Consider the following 19,490-nt stretch of genomic DNA (forward strand, 5'->3'; position numbering starts at 1 on the left):
ATGTTTGAATAAATATAAAAGAAAAGGACAGAGGGTGGTTGATCTGATTATTGGTTGTGTTGTGTTCAAAGAAAGTTCCTTTCGCACCTTCCAGCTGCTTGGTTCTCTGCATTTCTAATACAAGATTAGTCCAAGAATTATCTCCAACATTGTATTCCAAAACATTCCATTCAGGTTTGCACATATGTATGGTCTAGCAGCCATACTTGATAAATTAAACATGTAAGGTGACTTGATGATGGAAGGCAGTCAGTCATTCTGTGAATAGCCAAAGTTAAAATCAGCGCTGCAAAATATGAATGAAACATTTCAAAGAAGAAAATTCATCACCCCTTGAAAGCATCTTAGGAAAATTTTCTTTTGGTTTTTAGAACAATCTTATAATTAATCGTTACTTGAAAAATTCATTGCTCCTTGCATGGTGTTGGATTGCGTCACCGAGATCAAAGAGTTCTGTTAGGCTCATCCCGTCAGTCTGTGCAGAAAGGACTTGGAAAACTAGGAAATCAAATTTGAGTTTAAATTGTCATATATAACCAAGAGCTACAAAAGAAAAAATGTGTCTCATATAAAAACAAGTTTTTGTTCAGTGTCCTGGAAAGCAATTTCTCTTAGGAAGGAACTGGACAACAATTGCTCCTCTCTCTCTTTAGTTACCGATTTGATCTCTAGTTGGAAGCTTGGAATATTATTTAGCAAATTAAATGTTCATTCTTAAGTCTGAACCTCCTCTCTCTCTTTTTTTTTTTTTCCCAACACAGTGACTGTCTAAGAGGGAAATAAACTAACACCTTAACCTAAACAAATGGCCTGAGCTCTCCACTCTGTCATAGTCCTCCTATACTGACCCACATGTGTAAGAGGCAATTTCACAAACAGGTTACCCTAAACAACTAAACTCAACAAAAATCCATCCTCACCATTAACAAGAAGCAGAACATGAAACATCAGTGCACCGTCTCCAAGAGTGGGGTCGCCGGAGTTTTGTCTGGTCAATGTGGCTATCGTTACACTTTCTCAATTAACATTTTTGTGCAAGGTTAGCAACTGCCACAATCTCTTATTTCCTGCCATTGTTTGAGCATCGAGAATCAGACTTCCACCCATAAAAGAAACTGTTTCTTGTCCAGTCAAGAAATCAACAAAGGACCACCCCAGACCTATAAACGTCACTCCTTCTCAATGAACAAAGGAAAACAGAAGGTGACTTTATTTTAGACCATGATTTTATAATGCAGTACTAGTCGCCCTCATAATTTTCAAATTTAAATCAGGCTTACAAAATATCGGTCAAAGAAACAATATAAGTTGCTAGGTTCTCAACTTTGTTAATATCCGTGCTTAAAAAGATTGTTCTTTACATGATGTGGGATTTCATGAGTGTATGGAGAAAGCTTTAGCTCACTAAGAAAAACTACATAACAAAATTTGAGTTTTAATTTAGGGTTCAATCATATGTGACCGAGATGTTAAAGTTAATGTTTAATCCCTTGTTATAACTCTCGGACAAAATGTGCTCGAGCATATTTTCTAGTATAGAAAGAGCTCAAGCTTGTTTTGGTAGAGACTTTGTCTGACGTGTTTTTTGGGAAGCCAAGTTACTTTTGATATTATTAGCTTTTAGATGTGCGTGAAAAGGGTGAACTACACACAACTCCTTTAGATGTATCAGGAGAGGAAAACTCTCTTGATTAAGAAAACTAAGCAATCAAAAATATCAGAAAAATATCTCTGAGAACCACGTCTGAGTGTTAGACCTCTGAGTTCAGACACACCCAAAAAAAAAAAGAAAAAAAAGAAAAAAAGAAAAAAGGGACCTCTAAGTTCATCTTGTTTCCATCATTCACTTCTCTCGTCTTGTATAAAACCCAACACAACAAACAGAGCTAGAAAATTTCCTTGCAGATAAGGTGACAGTCTAAAAGATGATTCCAAGTCCAAAAACCGAGAATATATAATTACAACAAATATTTGTTCGCTACTGTGTATTGAAAAACAATATTGGTTGTACATCGAATGAAGAACCTGTACCGCCATCCGTACAAGGACCTGTTGATGTAGAAACAGCATCCCAAACCTCATTTATTTCCTGAGTTTGGACACATCGGACCTCTGGGAAAACTTGTTGAACATCAGAGTCAGCTCTAACTGACAATTGAATTCCCTCCAACTCCATTGCTACTTCTTTCTGTTAGTCTACAACCCAAACAGCCAGAACGAATGTAACTCATGCTGCACGTGTCTGTTAGGATGGTCACGTGTCTGTTAGTTAGGATGAGCTGGCTAATGAGCTGGCTGGTTGTTATTGTTGTTAATCTGTTCTTAACTTAATTCACTAGTTATTTAGCTAGTAGAGATATATAAGTTTAATTGTAAAACTCTGTAAACAAGTAAAGATGAGAAAATCAATTTGAGAACTCTATTCTGTTTTGCTTACTCTCTCTCTCTCTCTCTCTCTCTCTCTCTCTCTCAATACTTCTAGTCTGAGAAGCTTGATCTGGTTCATCCATGGCTTCCATGAAGAAAGCTTTCATGGTATCAGAGCATTACCTTTACATATCGTGACTAATTTCTCTATTCCGCTGCTCACTTCTTAGCTCGTATCTCTCACGCTCGTCTTTTTGAGGTTCTGCTTTCTTCTCAATTTCTTCATATCTTTGTCATTTTTCTTCATCTCCATTTTCGATTCTTGCCTGTTCCAATTGGTCTGCCAATACACTCTCTTGCTTCGTTTCTCCCTGAACACAATCTGAATTTCAGAATTTCTGCACTGGTTGATTGTGTGCCTAAACCCTAGCTTCTGTTGAAAATGGGGAAAACCTCTGTTACACCGATTGATTTGCTTCATAATGCCTCCAATTATATTACTTTGAAACTGGATGATACAAATTATATGCAATGGAGCTATCAGGTTGCGAAATTTCTCAAAGTTTATTGACTTTCTGAGTTTCTTGATGGCACGGTTATGGTGCCTACTGATCCTGATGGAGATGATTATCTAGACTGGGAAGCAATGGATACTGCTATTTTGAACTTAATTGCTGCAAGTCTCTCAGATGATGCTTTCTCTGAGATGATGAATTGTAAGTCTGCTACGGAGGCCTGGAATACACTGTGAGATCATTATTCTTCGATCTCTGAGCTTAAGATCATGCATCTTAAGAATAATTTGCATGGAATGCAGAAAGGAACTGATTCTGTGGAGGTCTATTGGAAGAAGGTTCGTGCAGCTCGACAGCAATTGTCAACTGCTGGTCATTCTATTTCTGATCAGGATATGATTTTGCTTATTCTCAAAGGCTTGCTTGTGGAATACAATCCCTTCAAATCTCATATCCGTGCTCGACCAGTTCGAGTTACTCTTCCGGAGCTGCGTGATTTACTGCTCGAAGAAGAATGTGATTTGGATGCTGCTGCTAAGTCCTTTAATTCTCCAATCATGACTACTATGGTTGCTCAGAAGGGCACCGTATCCTCATCACCACCTGTTGCTCACGGTGATAATTTTCACTCTGGTTTGGTTGATCGTGAAGGTGCTAATCCAAATTGGCAACCTCCCTGGAATCGAAGCCCGAATTATCGTGGTCGTGGCTCTTGGTCTCGGGGCAGATCATGGAATAATGGTGGCCGAGGCAATCCTTGGAATAATAATGGTCCTAACTGGAATGGTGGTAATAATGGTCCTAACTGGAATGGTTCTACCAATCAGTGGAATCACGGTCGTCAGTCTGGAAATTCCTATGGTCAATGGAACCAAAATTCTGGTTCGTGGAATAACAATGCTGGTTTCAACAATACTGGTCCATGGCATCCAGGGGGCAACTCAGGTTCTTCTCCTCAGTATTTTGTCTCTTCGAATTCCAGCCCTGGTGTTTTGTCACCTTCCCCTACGACTCCACCAGTTTCAACTGCTGCATCTTCTCCAGCTACTGAAACATGTCAAATCTGTCTCCAGTTTGGTCACACAGCTCCTAATTGCCCACATCGCACCAATTTCTCATATCAAGGCACGCCTCCATCTCCAGCACTTACAGCTCTTACTGCAACTGCTAGTGGCTCATTCTCAGATCCCAACATATGGCTAACAGACAGTGGTGCTACAAACCATATGACATCCGATCTTCAGCTGCTCTCCAACATCACTCCTTCCACTTCCATGGATAATGTTACTATAGGTAATGGTACTGGACTTAGGATTGCTAATGTTGGTAGTTCCTCTCTTGTCTCTGGTCATCAAGTCTTTCATCTACCTGAGGTCTTGCATGTTCCTAATCTTGCCACTAATCTGTTATTGGTTCATCAGTTTTGTCTTGATAATCACTGCCAGATTTTATATAATGCATTGTGGTTCCAAATCCAGGATCTGCAGGGGCGAATTCTGTATCAAGGACAGTGCCATAATGGTCTTTATCCACTTCCAACAAGGACACCTTCTCTTTTTCCTAGCCTGGCTGCTTTTCATGGTCACAAAGTGTGCCATACTCTGTGGCACTATAGATTAGGTCATCCTTCTCATGATATTACTAGTTTTATGCTAGCCAAGCTCATATTCCCATTTCTCCTAGTTTGCCACATATGTGTAGCTTTTGTTTACAAGGCAAGATGTGTAAACAACCATTTCCATCTTCACATATTATGTCTCAAATCCCTTTTGAAGTGATACACTCGAATGTCTAGGGTCCTACTCCCTATTCCTCTTTGCATGGTCATAGGTACTATGTAATTTTCCTTGATGAGTGTACCAACTTCTGTTGGTTATTTCCATTAATGAAGAAATCTGATTGTTTCCCTACTTTTGTTCATTTTCTTGCCTACATTGAGAATCAGTTTGCTACTTCCATTAAGACTTTCCAATCTGATGGTGGGGGTGAATATGTTAGTAAAGATTTTCAGACCTATCTTGGTTCTAAAGGAATTTTACACCATAAGTCTTGTCCTTACACCCCTGAGCAAAATGGAAGAGCTGGAAGGAAACATCGCCACTTAGTTGAAACTGCTGTTACACTTCTCACTACTGCTGCTCTTCCTTCCAAATATCTTTTTCATGCATTATCCACAGCTAACTATCTCATTAATAGGATGCCATGCAAGTCTTTAGGTATGCAATCTCCTATTTCTAAGCTGTTCCATAAAGAACCCAATATTACTCTTTTGAAGGTGTTTGGATGTGCATGCTATCCTTTATTACGACCCTATTCTCAATCTAAAGTGCAACCTAGGTCTGAACAATGTGTCTTTTTGGGGTATTCTTTAGAATATAAAGGTTATCTTTGTCTAGTACCCAAAATTGATCGCATTTACATCTCTCGCCATGTTGTCTTTGATGAGACTTGTTTTCCTTTTAAGAGTTCTTCCTTTTCCCAGACAGTCCCAAACCACCAGATTTCACACCACTAGGCCCTTCCCTTTCTCCTAGATCTTCTCTACATTCTGCATGCACTCTTAGACTTGATGGTTTACCAGAGGCTCCTTCTTCTACTACCCAATTAGCAAGTCCAGTATCTAATGCAAGGGAAGTTGTCTCTTCTGTTGATGTTATTGATTCTTCTACTGAGTTTGTACAGGATCAGCTACTGCCACTACAGGATCAGGTACCAACAGAGTCTTCCACTCAGTCAGTCACATTATCTTCTTCTCCTGCGCATGCCTTGGATAAGTCCCCTTCCCTAGATCTGATTGTGGACCTTCCTGCTCCACCTGTTAACTCACATCCTATGCAGACTCGCTCCAAGTCTGGAATTATCAAGTCTCGTCATGGTTTCTTGGCTGCCAAGTCCATAAGTGGCCCTTCTCCTTTCCATGAACCACAGACTTATTCTCAGGCTGCCAAGGTTTCAGAATGGAATCATGCTATGGTTGATGAGTTTCAGGCTCTTGAAAAGCAGCATACTTAGACTCTTGTTCCTTATCAACCCTTCATGAACATTGTTGGTTGTAAATGGGTGTTCAAACTTAAGAAAAATGCTGATGGTTCCATTTCTCGGCACAAGGCTCGGTTGGTTGCCAAAGGGTTTCATCAAGAGGCTGGTCTTAATTATGATGAAACATTCAGTCATGTGGTCAAGCACTCTACAGTTCGATTGATCCTTGCTTTAGATGCTCAATATCATTGGTCCATTAAACAACTTGACGTGAAGAATGCTTTTCTTCATGGTGTACTTCATGATGAAGTATATATGCAACCGCCCCCAGGTTTTGAAGATTCTGCTCATCCTCATCATGTGTGCCGCTTATTGAAGTCCCTTTATGGGTTGAAACAAGCTCCTCGGGCTTGGAATGAGCGTTTCACTACTCACTTGCTCACCCTTGTTTTTATTCAATCATTGGCTGATACATCTCTGTTTGTTCGCGTATCTGGGAGTGATCTTCTTGTTCTCCTTTTATATGTCGATGATATCATCTTGACTGGGAATAATAGTGTCTTGATTCAGCAGACCATTACAGCTCTCAGTCGTGAATTTGATATGAAGGATCTCGACCAATTAACCTATTTTCTGGGACTCCAAGTTCAGTATACTTCCACAGGCATTCATGTTAATCAATCCAAATATGCGACTGATCTTCTTCTTAAAGCTGGTATGACTCAATGCAAGCCTTGTTCTACACCCTGTTTACCTACAGCAAAGTTACTCAAGTTTGATGGCACCCCTCTCTCGGATCCTACTCTCTATAGAAGTCTAGTGGGAGGGCTTCAATATCTTACCTTCAGCAGGCCTGATATTGCTTTTGCCGTGAACACTCTTTGCCAGTTTATGCATACTCCTACAGATACACATTTTGCTGCGGTCAAACGTGTGCTGCGCTATTTGGCTGGTACTCTGACTCATGGCATTCATTTCACCTCTGGTGATGTTCATCTGCAAGCCTATTCTGATGCAGATTGGGCAGGTGATGTCAATGATCGTTGGTCCACGACAGGGTATGTTGTCTTTCTCGGCAATAATCTTATCTCTTGGTGTGCTAAGAAGCAAAACACTGTCTCTCGTTCCTCGACTGAAGCAGAATACAGGGCTCTTTCAATCACTTCCGCTGAGTTATCCTGGCTTCGCCAACTTCTACGTGATCTTCATATCTTTCTTGATCGTCCCCCTATTCTTTGGTGTGACAATATTTCGGCTTTAGCCCTTGCTAGCAATCCTGTGTTTCATGCACACACTAAGCACATTGAGATCGACTTCCACTTTATCCATGAGCGTGTTACTAGGGGAGATATGCTGGTTTCTCATATTCCTAGTAGTAATCAACTGGCTGATATATTCACTAAAGGGCTGCATACTTCTCAGTTTTCTTATCTTCGAAACAACCTAATGCTTAGTCCCCCAAGCATTAGCTTGAGGGGGGGATGTTAGTCTACAACCCAAACCGCCAGAATGAATGTAACTCATGCTGCATGTGTCTGTTAGGATGGTCGCGTGTCTGTTAGTTAGGATGAGCTGGCTAATGAGGTGGCTGGTTGTTATTGTTGTTAATCTGTTCTTAACTTAATTCACTAGTTAGTTAGCTAGTAGAGATATATAAGTCTAATTGTAAAACTCTGTAAACAAGTAAGATGAGAAAATCAGTTTGAGAACTCTATTCTGTTTTGCTTACTCTCTCCCTCTCTCTCTCTCTCTCTCTCTCTCTCTCTCTCTCTCTCTCTCTCTCTCTCTCTCTCTCTCTCTCTCTCTCAATACTTCTAGTCTGAGAAGCTTGATCTGGTTCATCCATGGCTTCCATGAAGAAAGCTTTCATAGTAGGACGATTCCTTCCATTCAAATTCAAGCATCTAACAGCAAGGTTAGCAACTGCTGTAATCTTTTCCTTTCTACCATCCTTCATAACTTGAGAATCAAGAATATCAAATAGAAGATTATTCTCCATGGAAAGCAGGAAATAAGTTGCTAGACTTCTGCTTTCTTGTGACCTCATCAAAGAAACTGGTTTTTGTCCAGTCAAGAGCTCAGCAAGGGCCACGCCAAAGCTATAAACGTCACTCTTCTCTGTAAACTGGCTTGACCGGAAGTACTCCGGGTCCAGATAACCAAACTTTCCATATACTAGTGTAGTAAGGTGCGTTTGATCAATGGAAACTGATCTTGAAGTCCCAAAGTCAGCTACTTTTGCTCTGTACTTTTCATCCAATAGTATATTAGAAGACTTGATGTCTCGGGGGTAAATGGGAAAGGAAGCAGCTGAGTGTAAGTAGGAAAGAGCTCCTGCAACTTCAATGGCAATTCGTAAGAGCATTTCCCATGTAAGACAAAACTCCTCATTTGGGTGATGAATATACTGAGAAAGCGTTCCATTGGGTATGAATTGATAAACCAAAAGGGGGACTTCAGTCTCTAAACAACACCCCAATAGTTTAACCACATTTCTGTGAATAATTTGGGAAAGAATGACAATTTCATTTATAAATTGTCCGACTTCTCCTCCAGCAACTATTTTAGACTTCTTGACAGCAACAATTCTTCCATCTGACAACATTCCCTTGTAAACAGTACTTTGACCTCCTTGACCAAGAATTCTATCTATGCTGAACTTGTCTGTGGCTTTGTCTAAATCCTTTGAACTGAACACCTTAATTTTCTCAACATTAACTTCACCAGAAGATAATTGCTTCTCCAACAATAAACCTCCATTTTGTTTTAAAAACTTTTGCTTGCGTTTGATATCCTTCCTCTTCTTTATAACTTTGTGCGACCACCGAGCTCCAATTAGTAGAAACAAGAGTCCAATCACACCGCCAGCAACTGAGTAGCTCAATAAGATACAAATATTGATAACGTGATCAAGAAGATTTTTGTGTGACAAATGTCTATGATGTCAAATTTTCCACCAAAGGGCCCAAAGTTTAATTCATTTTAGAGTTTGAAAGTGCATTGGCATACCTAAAAGGGCCACGGGAATCCGTAGTCTCGGTGGCATATCCGTGGAGCATAAAAGTGCCCTGGAATATTTGTACAACTGCCGTGACCACATATATTGGGGTTTTCACATTCGTTGATATCTGAAATATATAATGACAAGTGGAAAATGGGGGAAAAAAAGAAGAAAAGAAGGGATGGTTAATTATAAATGGTACACAACACCGAAGAATTTCTTCAGGTATCTACAAAATCAATTAAGGAAATCCAATTGTACTCATCGTTTACCTTCGTTGGTTGAAGAATTTAATTAATACTAGATGATGTAAAGCGAGAACAATTACAAACAATAAAAATTAGGGTGATGTACAAATCAGTACTGAAAAAAGGAGTTCTCAAAATAAAAAGCAGAGACAGAAGCTAGATATAATTAATTACATATGCACCTTGACAAGTTTCAAGAAGATAGGGATTTCCTACAAAGCCTTTTCGGCAGTAACAAGAAAGCGTTGAGCGATTGGTGTAAACCAAAGGGTAGATATTGCAGAAGGATGCAACTGTATAATTATAATAATTATAATCATTATAATCATCAGGATCAAAATTATCTGTAACGTAGTTTCCAAATAATGCTCGTGAAGAAGTAGAGTTGATTATATTCCATTCTAGCACCACAGGAACGTGCATTATACTCTTGACATCATAAATATAAGATGATCTCTGAAACCAATCCTTGTCAACCAGAAACGCATAGTCGTCACAATCAGCCTTTCGAGTTTCGCCTTTGTATAGAATGGAAGCGCCTATCATAATTAGATATGGAGGAATAGTAGTCTGGCAACAGTTGATACCAATATCGCAGGAAGCATTATAGCTTCCATAATCACAAACTGACCTGCACCCACCGACCACAAACTCAGCTGATTCCATCATGGCAAGGAAGCCACAACTAACTGCAGTGAATCTGTTTTTGTCCTGAGAGTAGACGAAAGGGCTGCCCATCAAATTAGCCATTTCGCTACTTCCATTTCCGTTGCAGAAGAAGGTAACAGGGCTGTTCACCCGAAGCGTGCCTTCAATAGAAATACTCAGCACCTCCAGTTGGGCTCGCTTCAAAACAGGCTTGTGAGCAGAGCTGGTAGTTTTAGAAGACTGGTTGCTGCACTCGATTTCAAACCAGTCGTCTAAGTAGCAATCTTTGTGTCCAATTCCAAAAGGGTAGGGGATCAAGACGCCTCCACATTTCTCTTTGCAGAACGGCTTTGCGTTCGGATAATAAACTTCTTGTGCTGCAGCTGCTGCACATGCATATATAATCAACAACACGAGGACTATTAATAATAAAATCATCATATGAACTGCTTGCGATTGCATTGTTCCTATGCTCGGATAATAAAAAGTAAAAGATTATCAAGCAAAAGTTTTCTTTTCAACTTAGTGCTTGTACTATATATAATAAAGACCCCTGCTCGATCGAAGAAAAGTGGGTTCGCATTGAAGGCTACTTTTCTTTTTGTAATGTGAGTGGAAGTTGTATATGATTAGTAGTTGAGTATTCAAGTGGAAATTGTATATGACATATTGTACTCACATTCTAACCTTCTGGATTGGAAGTTGTAACTGCACTCACATTCAGACTGGAAAAGTTCAGAAAAAGAGCAAAACGTAATATTTATGGAACATGCATTAAAATATGAGTGAATTATGGTGTGAAAAATTAATTAAAATAAAGTGGCTCAAAGTTGGAAGGAAATCATGCAAGAGATTAAAATTCCAATTAAATATCAATTATGGCGCTAGGAAAAGAATGAAGGCGTATCGTTGGGATTTTGAAGAATAAGTTAGCTACTAGGATATTATTTCCCTAATATGATTTTTATTATATTCTTATTAGCTAAGTTTAGGAATATTCTAGAACCTAGGGTTTCTTTGTTTTCTATTTAAGCCAACTTGTGGCATTGTATTTGTGAGTTTATTCACTTATTTTCAATCAATATATTTGAGGTTTACTCAATTTCTCTGGTGGATTCCAGTTTGTTGGTGGATTCCGACATTGGTATTTGTAGGGTTAACGGTCGATCTCCCTATCCCTTATATCTCGCTACGTCAGTTGGTATCAAAGTAGGTTTTGCCTGACTCGAGGTGTCTCCAATGGCTCATCCAGATGAAGAAGATAGGACCTGTGGAGATGGGGAACCAATCACTCTAAAAGAATTTGATGGTGCAAGTGTTCCATACTTCATGGGGAGTGACTGCATCGAAGGCTTTCTCCAATGAGTTGGAGACGTAGAGGAAATATTTGATTCAATAGCGATCCCAGAGGAGAAGATGGTAAAAGTTCTTGCGTCCCGTTTAGAAGACGATGTTGCTTCTTGGTGGGATCAATTGTGAAAATCTAGGAAGCAACAAGGTAAAAATCCTATCAGTGCTTGGCGTTGGATGAAGAGACTTCTTGTGAAAAAATTCTTTCCTTTTGAATATGATATATATTTGTTAAGGAATGGTTACAAGATTGCTCAACCCAATATCATGGTGAGTTAAGAAAAGATGGAGGAAGATCTCGAAGAGGAAGATCTCGAAAAGGAAGATCCAATAATCCACAAGATGGAGAGATTCAAGAAAAACAAGATATTGAGCCTATTGAAACTCATGTTGTTGTTGAAATAGATATTTCAAAAGATGAAGAACAACAATTGGATTCCTCTGAAATTCGAGGTATGGATAAATCCAAATTTGGAGAGGAAAATAATTCATACAAGAAGTTTGATTCTCAACTGGCATATTCTAATCTTGTTTATAGAATTAATTATATGATTATTCCATCCAAATATGAGCAAGTCCAAACACCACAAATTGAAGAGCTTATCTACACAACAAATTCTATGTCTACTCAGGTTCATTCTAACGAGAACTCGAGGTCGAGTTCTTTACAAGTGAAGGGTCTGATGTAGGACGAAATATGGTTCTATTATGGTGTGAAAAATTCATTAAAATAAAGTGGCTCAAAGTTGGAAGGAAATCGTGCAAGAGAGGAAAATTCCAATTAAATGTCAATTATGGCGCTAGGAAAAAAAGGAAGGCGTATCGTTTGGATTTTCTAATTGATTGAGGAAGTTTGAAGCAATTATGATCCTGTCAAGATTTATATTTAATTTTATATTTTGAAGAATAAGTTATCTATTAGGATATCACAGTCCCAATCTCTTGGACTACAGGGGTCCAAGAGATTTGTGGTCACTCACCGTTGGATGTAAATTCAACGGTTTATTCACTCTTGCACTCCTTTTAGGAAACTTTTTTGAACCGTTGAATGTTACATCCAACGGTAGGTGATCATAATCTCTTGGACCCCTGTGGTCCAAGAGATCGGGACTGTAGGATATCATTTCCCTATTATGATTTTTTTTTTATTAGCTAAGAGAACCTAAGGTTTCTTACAGTTTTAGGGTTTCTTTGTTTTCTATTTAAGCCAACTCATGGCATTGTATTTGTGAGTTTATTCATCTTATTTTCAATCAATATATTTGAGATTTACTCAATTTCTCTGGTGGATTCCAGTTTGTTGGTTGATTCCGACATTATTACTTGTAGGGTTATCGTTCGATCTCCCTATTCCTTATATCTCACTGTGTCACTTTTCAACTTGACTTGAAAGGTAAGAGCGGAACTTTTTCATTTGTTCGAATTGAAGGCTCCTTTTCTTTTTGTAATGCGCGTGGAAGTTGTATATGACTAGTAGTTGAGAATATTCAAGTGTTTCCTTCTCTTCCTATCTATCCCAAAAAAAAAAGTAAAAAAAAAGTTGACTTGACTTCAGTCACTCACAAAAGGAAATGCAGTACATACTGAGTCAATTATTATGGCCATAAAGAAATTAAAAATGAAAAGTATTCTTTAATTGTTTTTTCTTCTTATTTTGTCGTTTTCAAGTACATAAAAATGTTGTGAAATCAAGTCAATGATTACATAGAGCTCAGCAAACGTAACATTAACTAACTAAACAATAATATCTTGAAGGGTCATGCAACACAAGAGAAACAGATTTTTATTTGGTTTTATTTTCACTGTATAACCTGTTGGACGTTTGCAAACAAAAGGTTCCACATAAAATAAAATATTTTATTTTATTTTATTTTTTAAATTTCTTTTAGGAGAAGTTAAATTCAAACCAAAAGTCTTATCTTTTTGTTTGAATTTGAATAGGCATAGCTGATACTAATTGCTATTTTGAAGGGTTGCAATTGTGTTATAAAACCACAAGTCCTAACCCATAATACGATTATCTTTTTCAAACTATCTCATACTGCTTTAAAAATTACATACTGTATTGGAGAGAGAATTCAAGGATTTGATGCCAGACCTTGAGTTATAGATAGTTGAATCCTAAGAGATAATACGCCTGTTGAACTTCAAGCATTGAGGATAGGCGAAATTCTGTCTTTAGGACATTGAGAATCTGCAAATCTCTATCTTCAATAAAAGTATTTTGTAATCGTGTATTAATATAGTGATCCTATAATATAAGATCTTTATTTATTTTTCCTGACATAACCAACACAAGCAAAGCCAGAAAATAGGTTCCACAAGGTGATAGTCTAAAATCTTCTAACGTCTCGTCTAAAGATTTTCTCGAGTGATCTAGTCATAATTAATTTTTATATATATCCGGTGATTTGTGTTTATGGCAATCATTCAGTTTAGCTAATCGGCCACTCTGATCTTCTTGGTTGAAACTGCAGCCATCACAGTGAGATAAGGAGGAACGGAAGTCTGACAGCAGCTGATACCAATATCGCAGGAAGCAGAGTTTTGATGATCACAAACTTACCTGCAGCCACCAACCACAAACTCTGCTTCCATCCCGGCAAGGAAGCCGCAGCTAACTGCAGTGAATCTGTTTTTTTCTAGAGAGTAAACGAAAGGGCTCCCCGTCAAATCCACCATTTTGCTACTTCCATTATTTCCGTTGCAGAAGAAGGTAACGGGGCTGTTCACCTGAAGCGTGCCTCCAATAGCCTGATGCAGGCCTCCAGTAGAAATATTCAGCACCTCCAGTTGGGCTCGCTTCAAAACAGGCTTGTAATGAGGAGCAGAGCTGGTAGTTTTAGAAGACTGGTTGCTGCACTCGATTTCAAACCAGTCGTCTAAGTAAAGAGAATATCACTCCGGTTCATCCCAGGAAATCAGTTGATTTCCCCAAATCAGACTTGACAGATTCTTCCTCCCAAGATCAACGACATATTAGCTAGAATTGATTCATAACATATATGAGATTATTGTACTTACCATGTATTGCTTATTTCTGTAAATAGACTTGAGAAAGTCTACTCTCTGTACATTATATACGGCTGCAATACAGAGACCAAATACACTGGTTGATTCAATTACTCTCCTCCTCTATCTCTCATCTCTCTTCTCCCCCCTGAACTCTGTTTCTTATATGGTATCAGAGCTCTTCGGAGCCAAAGCTCACGTTTTTCGATCCTACCCAATCAAATGGCAAACACACCCAAGTCTGGAGAATCAAGTCATATTGATATGACAAAACTGATTTCTGAAATGTCAAAGCTTGCCTCACCCTCATTCTCATTCCCATCCTTGCCCACCTCTTTCAACATCTCATCTCTGTTCCCAATTCCCATGGACAGAACCAACTATTTGAGTTGGAAATCACAATTTGAAGACGTATTGGAGATGCATGGCCTTGCAGAGGTCATCAAGAAAACCACAGACCCACCCAAAGTGCAAGAAGATGGCTTTGTGCATCCTGAGTTCGCCAGAGACAAACTGGTCTTGAGTTGGATCAAGGCGACTTCCTCCTCTTCCATAAAGATTCTACTCATCCCGTGTACCACCGCCTATCAGGCTTGGAATCTTCTGGGCAAGCGCCTCTCACCCCTTGCAGGTACCCGTGTGCGAATCCTTGGAGACCAAATTCGCACCCTCAGGAAGGACAACACCACAACTGTGACTGACTACCTCAACCATGCCAAATCACTTCTTGATTCCCTCATACAAGCTGGTGCAACAATGGATGATGATGAATTCGTTAGCTATGTTCTAGACGGACTTGGGCTTGAATACAAGGAGTTAGCCACCACACTCCACTTGCACCCAGATATTGGTTTTGACCAGTTTTATGATCTCGCTCTCAGAGAGGAACAATTACAGAAACGCATGTCGCTCAACGTGGCCTCAAGTGTTGCTATGGCTGCTGATCGAATGCCCAATGAGCGAAAACCTCATTCAAACTCCGCTGGTCGCCATCACAACCCCTATCACGGATCTGGACGAGGACGTGGACGTGGCAGAAATTGGATTCAAGGGCACAATGGGCAAACAGATCCGTGGAAATCAACCCAAGGAAATTGGCCACAAGGACACAACACTCAGCCTCGTGACCCGCAGATTGCACCATCTGCCCCTTCTCACGCAACTCTTACAGATGGCCGACCACCACTCCTTCCAACACCACCTGGAAATTCTCCAAATACCCAGCGCTCAGAAGTCATTTGTTATCGGTGTGATAGGCCTAGTCACATAGCCCGCTTCTGTCCAGATCGTAAGCCTCATGCCTACGTGGCTGAAAATGCTATCAACCCGTCTCCTTCTACTGATGATATAGCAAACCTCAATTGGTGTCTTGACTCCGGTGCTACCCATCACATGACCGCCCACACCGCTTCTCTACCGCATGCCCAGCCTTACACAGGTACTGATACAATTATTGTTGGCAATGGGAACCAGTTAGCAATAACACATATTGGCAATACTAAAGTGACCGGGTTACATAAGTCCTTAAACCTTAATGAAGTGCTATGCGTACCTGCAATACGAAAGAATTTGATATCTATTCGTTGTCTTTGTCGTGATAATGATTGTTTCTTTGAGTTGGATGCTAATGGTTTTCATGTCAAGGACATCAAGGCGGGGACGATACTTCTTACTGGCAGTAGTTCTGATGGGCTTTATCACATTCAGGCAACCCCACATCTTGCTCGTCAACTTGCATTCTATGGAGAGCGCACGACACAGGAAGTGTGGCATGCACGCCTTGGACATCCATCTCATTCAGTTTTTACAACCTTGTTGAATAAGTACCATTTACCCGTTAATGGTACCATTATCTCCAATAAAAATTGTCATATTTGCCCATTGGGAAAATCTTGTAGACTGCCTTTTGAATACAGACAGCTTCATGCTCAATCCTCATTAGCACTTTTACATCTTGATGTATGGGGGCCCGCGCCAGTCCCCTCAAATTTTGGATACCATTATTATTTGTCCATTGTTGATGACCACACTCGGTTCACTTGGTTATATCCTTTGGCTAAGAAGTCCGATGTCTTTCCTACATTTATTACCTTCAAAAAGATGGTGGAAAATCGGTTTAGTTCTCAAATCAAGCAGTTGCAGGTTGATGGTGGGGGTGAATTTATCAACAAATTATTCCTCGCATTTTTACGTGATCATGGCATATCGCATCAAATTTCTTGTCCCTACACTCCCCAACAAAATGGAGTGGTGGAAAGGAAACATCGCCATATTGTTGCAATGAGTCTTTGTCTGCTAGCCCAATCGCGATTGCCTCTTAGTTTTTGGATTGAAGCCTTCTCCACTGCAGTTTTTCTGATCAATCGCTTACCAACACCGCAGCTTGATAATCTGTCTCCCTATGAGAAGCTCCTTCACCGTTCACCAGACTACAAATTTCTCAAAAGCTTTGGATGTGCTTGCTTTCCCCACCTGGTGCCATACAACAAGCATAAGTTATCTTTTAAATCTCTTCCATGTGTATTTCTTGGTTATGATGATCACTATAAGGGTTATCGCTGTCTTGATCCTTTTTCAGGTCGCATCTATACGTCTCGGAATGTGACCTTTGATGAAACAACCTTCCCTTACAAGCAGCCCCAGCTTCCATCTCCTTTGCCCTCAAATGGGATTCAACCTCTTGCCGACCAGCCCATATCTCTTGGGCCCTCTAATCCTCTGGTCAGCCCTTCTCCCTCATATCCCTCATCTCTTAATCCCACAGGCCCATCACTTCCCCCTATTTCTTCTGACCCTATTAGCTCCCCCCATTCCTTCGACACCCCCTTGTTCTCCCCTCTGTCCTCCTCTGTATCCCCAACAACACTGACCACGAACCCAGCCGATCCTTCTCTGGTATCAAACATCCCCCATTCGCCGCCTCTTTCCACTGAAACCTCGCCGCCTCTTTCCACAGAACCCTCGCTGCCCATTTCCACAGAAACCTCGCCGCGCCTTTCCACAGACCCATCGCCCTCACTTTCCCCAGACCTATCCTTCGACTCTGACGGAACAACCCCACCCCTTACCCCACCTCCCCCTTCTTCACCTCTTGATCCATCGATTTTCCCTAACTCTCCAGATACACCCAATCCTCCACAAAAATTCAAGAGTCTCCAAACCATTGTCCCATTTGGCCCAGAACCCAAACCCCTCTACTCTAAAACCAGCCCTCATCCCTTACCCCTTGCCCTTTCTGCTGAAGCTTCTGATCCCCTATCCCTTGAACCTACCAGCTTTACCCATGCTTCCAAACACAGCCACTGGCTCGATGCTATGCACGATGAATATGCTGCACTCATGAAGAACCAGACCTGGTCCTTAGTTCCTGCCACCTCCCGCATGAATATTGTGGGGTGCAAGTGGGTCTTCAAAATTAAACGGAGGGCAGATGGCTCAATTGACAGATACAAGGCTCGTCTTGTTGCCAAGGGATTCAATCAGAAGGAAGGCTTTGATTATGCGGAAACTTTTAGCCCGGTGGTCAAACCGGCTACCATTCGCACTATATTGTCTCTGGCACTTTCCTACCATTGGCCTCTTCAACAATTGGATGTTCGTAATGCCTTCTTGAATGGGTACTTGCAAGAGGAGGTCTACATGAAACAACCCCCTGGTTTTCATGATCCCTCTCACCCTCAGTATGTTTGTCGGCTCCACAAGGCTCTGTACGGCCTTAAGCAGGCACCTCGAGCTTGGTTCCAACGTCTTAGTGCCTTTCTCCTTGCCCAGCACTTTGTTCACAGTCACTCTGATGTATCGCTCTTTATTCGTCGCTCCTCTTCCTGCACAGTGTATGTTCTAGTGTATGTGGATGACATCATTGTTACTGGCTCTCCCTCACCAAGTGTAAACCACTTCATTGATCAACTATGTTCAACTTTTGACAGCCGCCGTATGGGTGAGCTAAACTTCTTCCTTGGCATGGAAATTAATCGGTTTTCTGACCATTTATTTCTCTCTCAGACTCGCTATGCAGTGGATTTATTGACCCGGTTTCATTTGACTGAATGCAAACCATCTCCTACCCCTTTGCCCTCTGACACTCGGCTCTCTTGTCTGGATGGTGATCCCTTGCCTGATCCATCCACCTATCGGAGTATGGTGGGTGGCCTCCAGTATCTTACCTTGTCCAGACCTGATATTTCCTTCGCTGTCAACCAGGTGTGCCAGTTTATGCACAACCCTCGAACCTCTCATCTTCAGGTTGTCAAGCGCATTTTTCGGTACATTAAAGGCACACTTGAGCAAGGTCTTATCTTCCATAAGTCCACTGATTTTTCCTTACGGAGTTTCTCTGACGCTGATTGGGCTGGTTCTGTTGATGATCGCCGGTCTACTACTGGTGCTTGTGTTTTCCTTGGCCCCAATCTTCTCACATGGACTGCCAAGAAACAGTCTACTATTTCTCGCTCTAGTACTGAAGCTGAATATAGAGCTCTTGCACATACTGCAGCCGAACTTCGCTGGTTTTGTTACTTGTTTCGTGAACTGGGCATTCCCCTTCGCTCTGCCCCCTGCATCTATGTTGACAATCTCTCTGCTCTCTATATGGCTGCCAACCCTATTTTTCATGCTCGCACCCGGCATATCGAGATCGACTACCACTTTGTTCGTGAATTAGTTGCTCGAAATGCTCTTCGTACCTCCTATGTTCCTTCCTCTGATCAGCTTGCTGACATATTTACTAAAGGTCTCGGTCGTGATCGGTTTTCACTTCTAAAATCCAAGCTTAATCTCCGCGTTGCTCCGCTACGCTTGAGGGAGGGTAAAGAGAATATCACTCCGGTTCATCCCAGGAAATCAGTTGATTTCCCCAAATCAGACTTGACAGATTCTTCCTCCCAAGATCAACGACATATTAGCTAGAATTGATTCATAACATATATGAGATTATTGTACTTACCATGTATTGCTTATTTCTGTAAATAGACTTGAGAAAGTCTACTCTCTGTACATTATATACGGCTGCAATACAGAGACCAAATACACTGGTTGATTCAATTACTCTCCTCCTCTATCTCTCATCTCTCTTCTCCCCCCTGAACTCTGTTTCTTATAAGTAGCAATCTGTGTGTCCAATTCCAAAAGGGTAGCGGATCAAGACGCCTCCGCATTTCTCTTTGCAGGCCGGGGCTTACTTTCGGATAATAAACTTCTTGTGCTGCAGCTGCTGCACATGTATATAAGATCAACAACACGAGGAATATTAATAACGAAATCAACATATGAACTGCTTGCGATTGCATTGTTCCTATGCTCGGATAATAAAAAGTAAGAAATTATCAAGCAAAAGTTTTCTTTGCAACTTAATGCTAACGTCTCGTCTAA

The 19,490-nt window shown here is 40.7% G+C and overlaps 2 protein-coding genes and 1 long non-coding RNA gene across 3 annotated transcripts; 2 read left to right on the forward strand and 1 right to left on the reverse strand.

Annotated features, from left to right (window-relative positions):
- LOC18782441 (wall-associated receptor kinase-like 1) lies at positions 1,762-10,220 on the reverse strand. The gene is given in 6 exon segments (XM_020560049.1): positions 1,762-2,188; positions 7,726-8,732; positions 8,871-8,921; positions 8,924-8,989; positions 9,293-9,361; positions 9,425-10,220. Coding segments are annotated over 6 exon segments (2,199 nt in total). The 3' UTR covers positions 1,762-1,978.
- LOC109948242 lies at positions 13,398-14,233 on the forward strand. The gene is made up of 2 exons (XR_002270847.1): positions 13,398-13,433; positions 13,586-14,233. It is a non-coding gene; the product is annotated as an uncharacterized LOC109948242 (long non-coding RNA).
- LOC109948116 lies at positions 14,343-15,382 on the forward strand. The gene is made up of 2 exons (XM_020560050.1): positions 14,343-15,278; positions 15,377-15,382. The coding sequence occupies exons 1-2, from the start codon at positions 14,343-14,345 to the stop codon at positions 15,380-15,382; spliced, it is 942 nt and encodes a 313-aa protein (XP_020415639.1).

Source organism: Prunus persica, chromosome G3 (genome assembly GCF_000346465.2).
Source record: "Prunus persica cultivar Lovell chromosome G3, Prunus_persica_NCBIv2, whole genome shotgun sequence".
Lineage (NCBI taxonomy): Eukaryota > Viridiplantae > Streptophyta > Magnoliopsida > Rosales > Rosaceae > Prunus > Prunus persica.

Coding starts and splice junctions, on each gene's coding strand:
- LOC109948116 (XM_020560050.1), top strand. CDS start 14,343: ATGGCAAACACACCCAAGTCTGGAGAATCAAGTCATATTGATATGACA.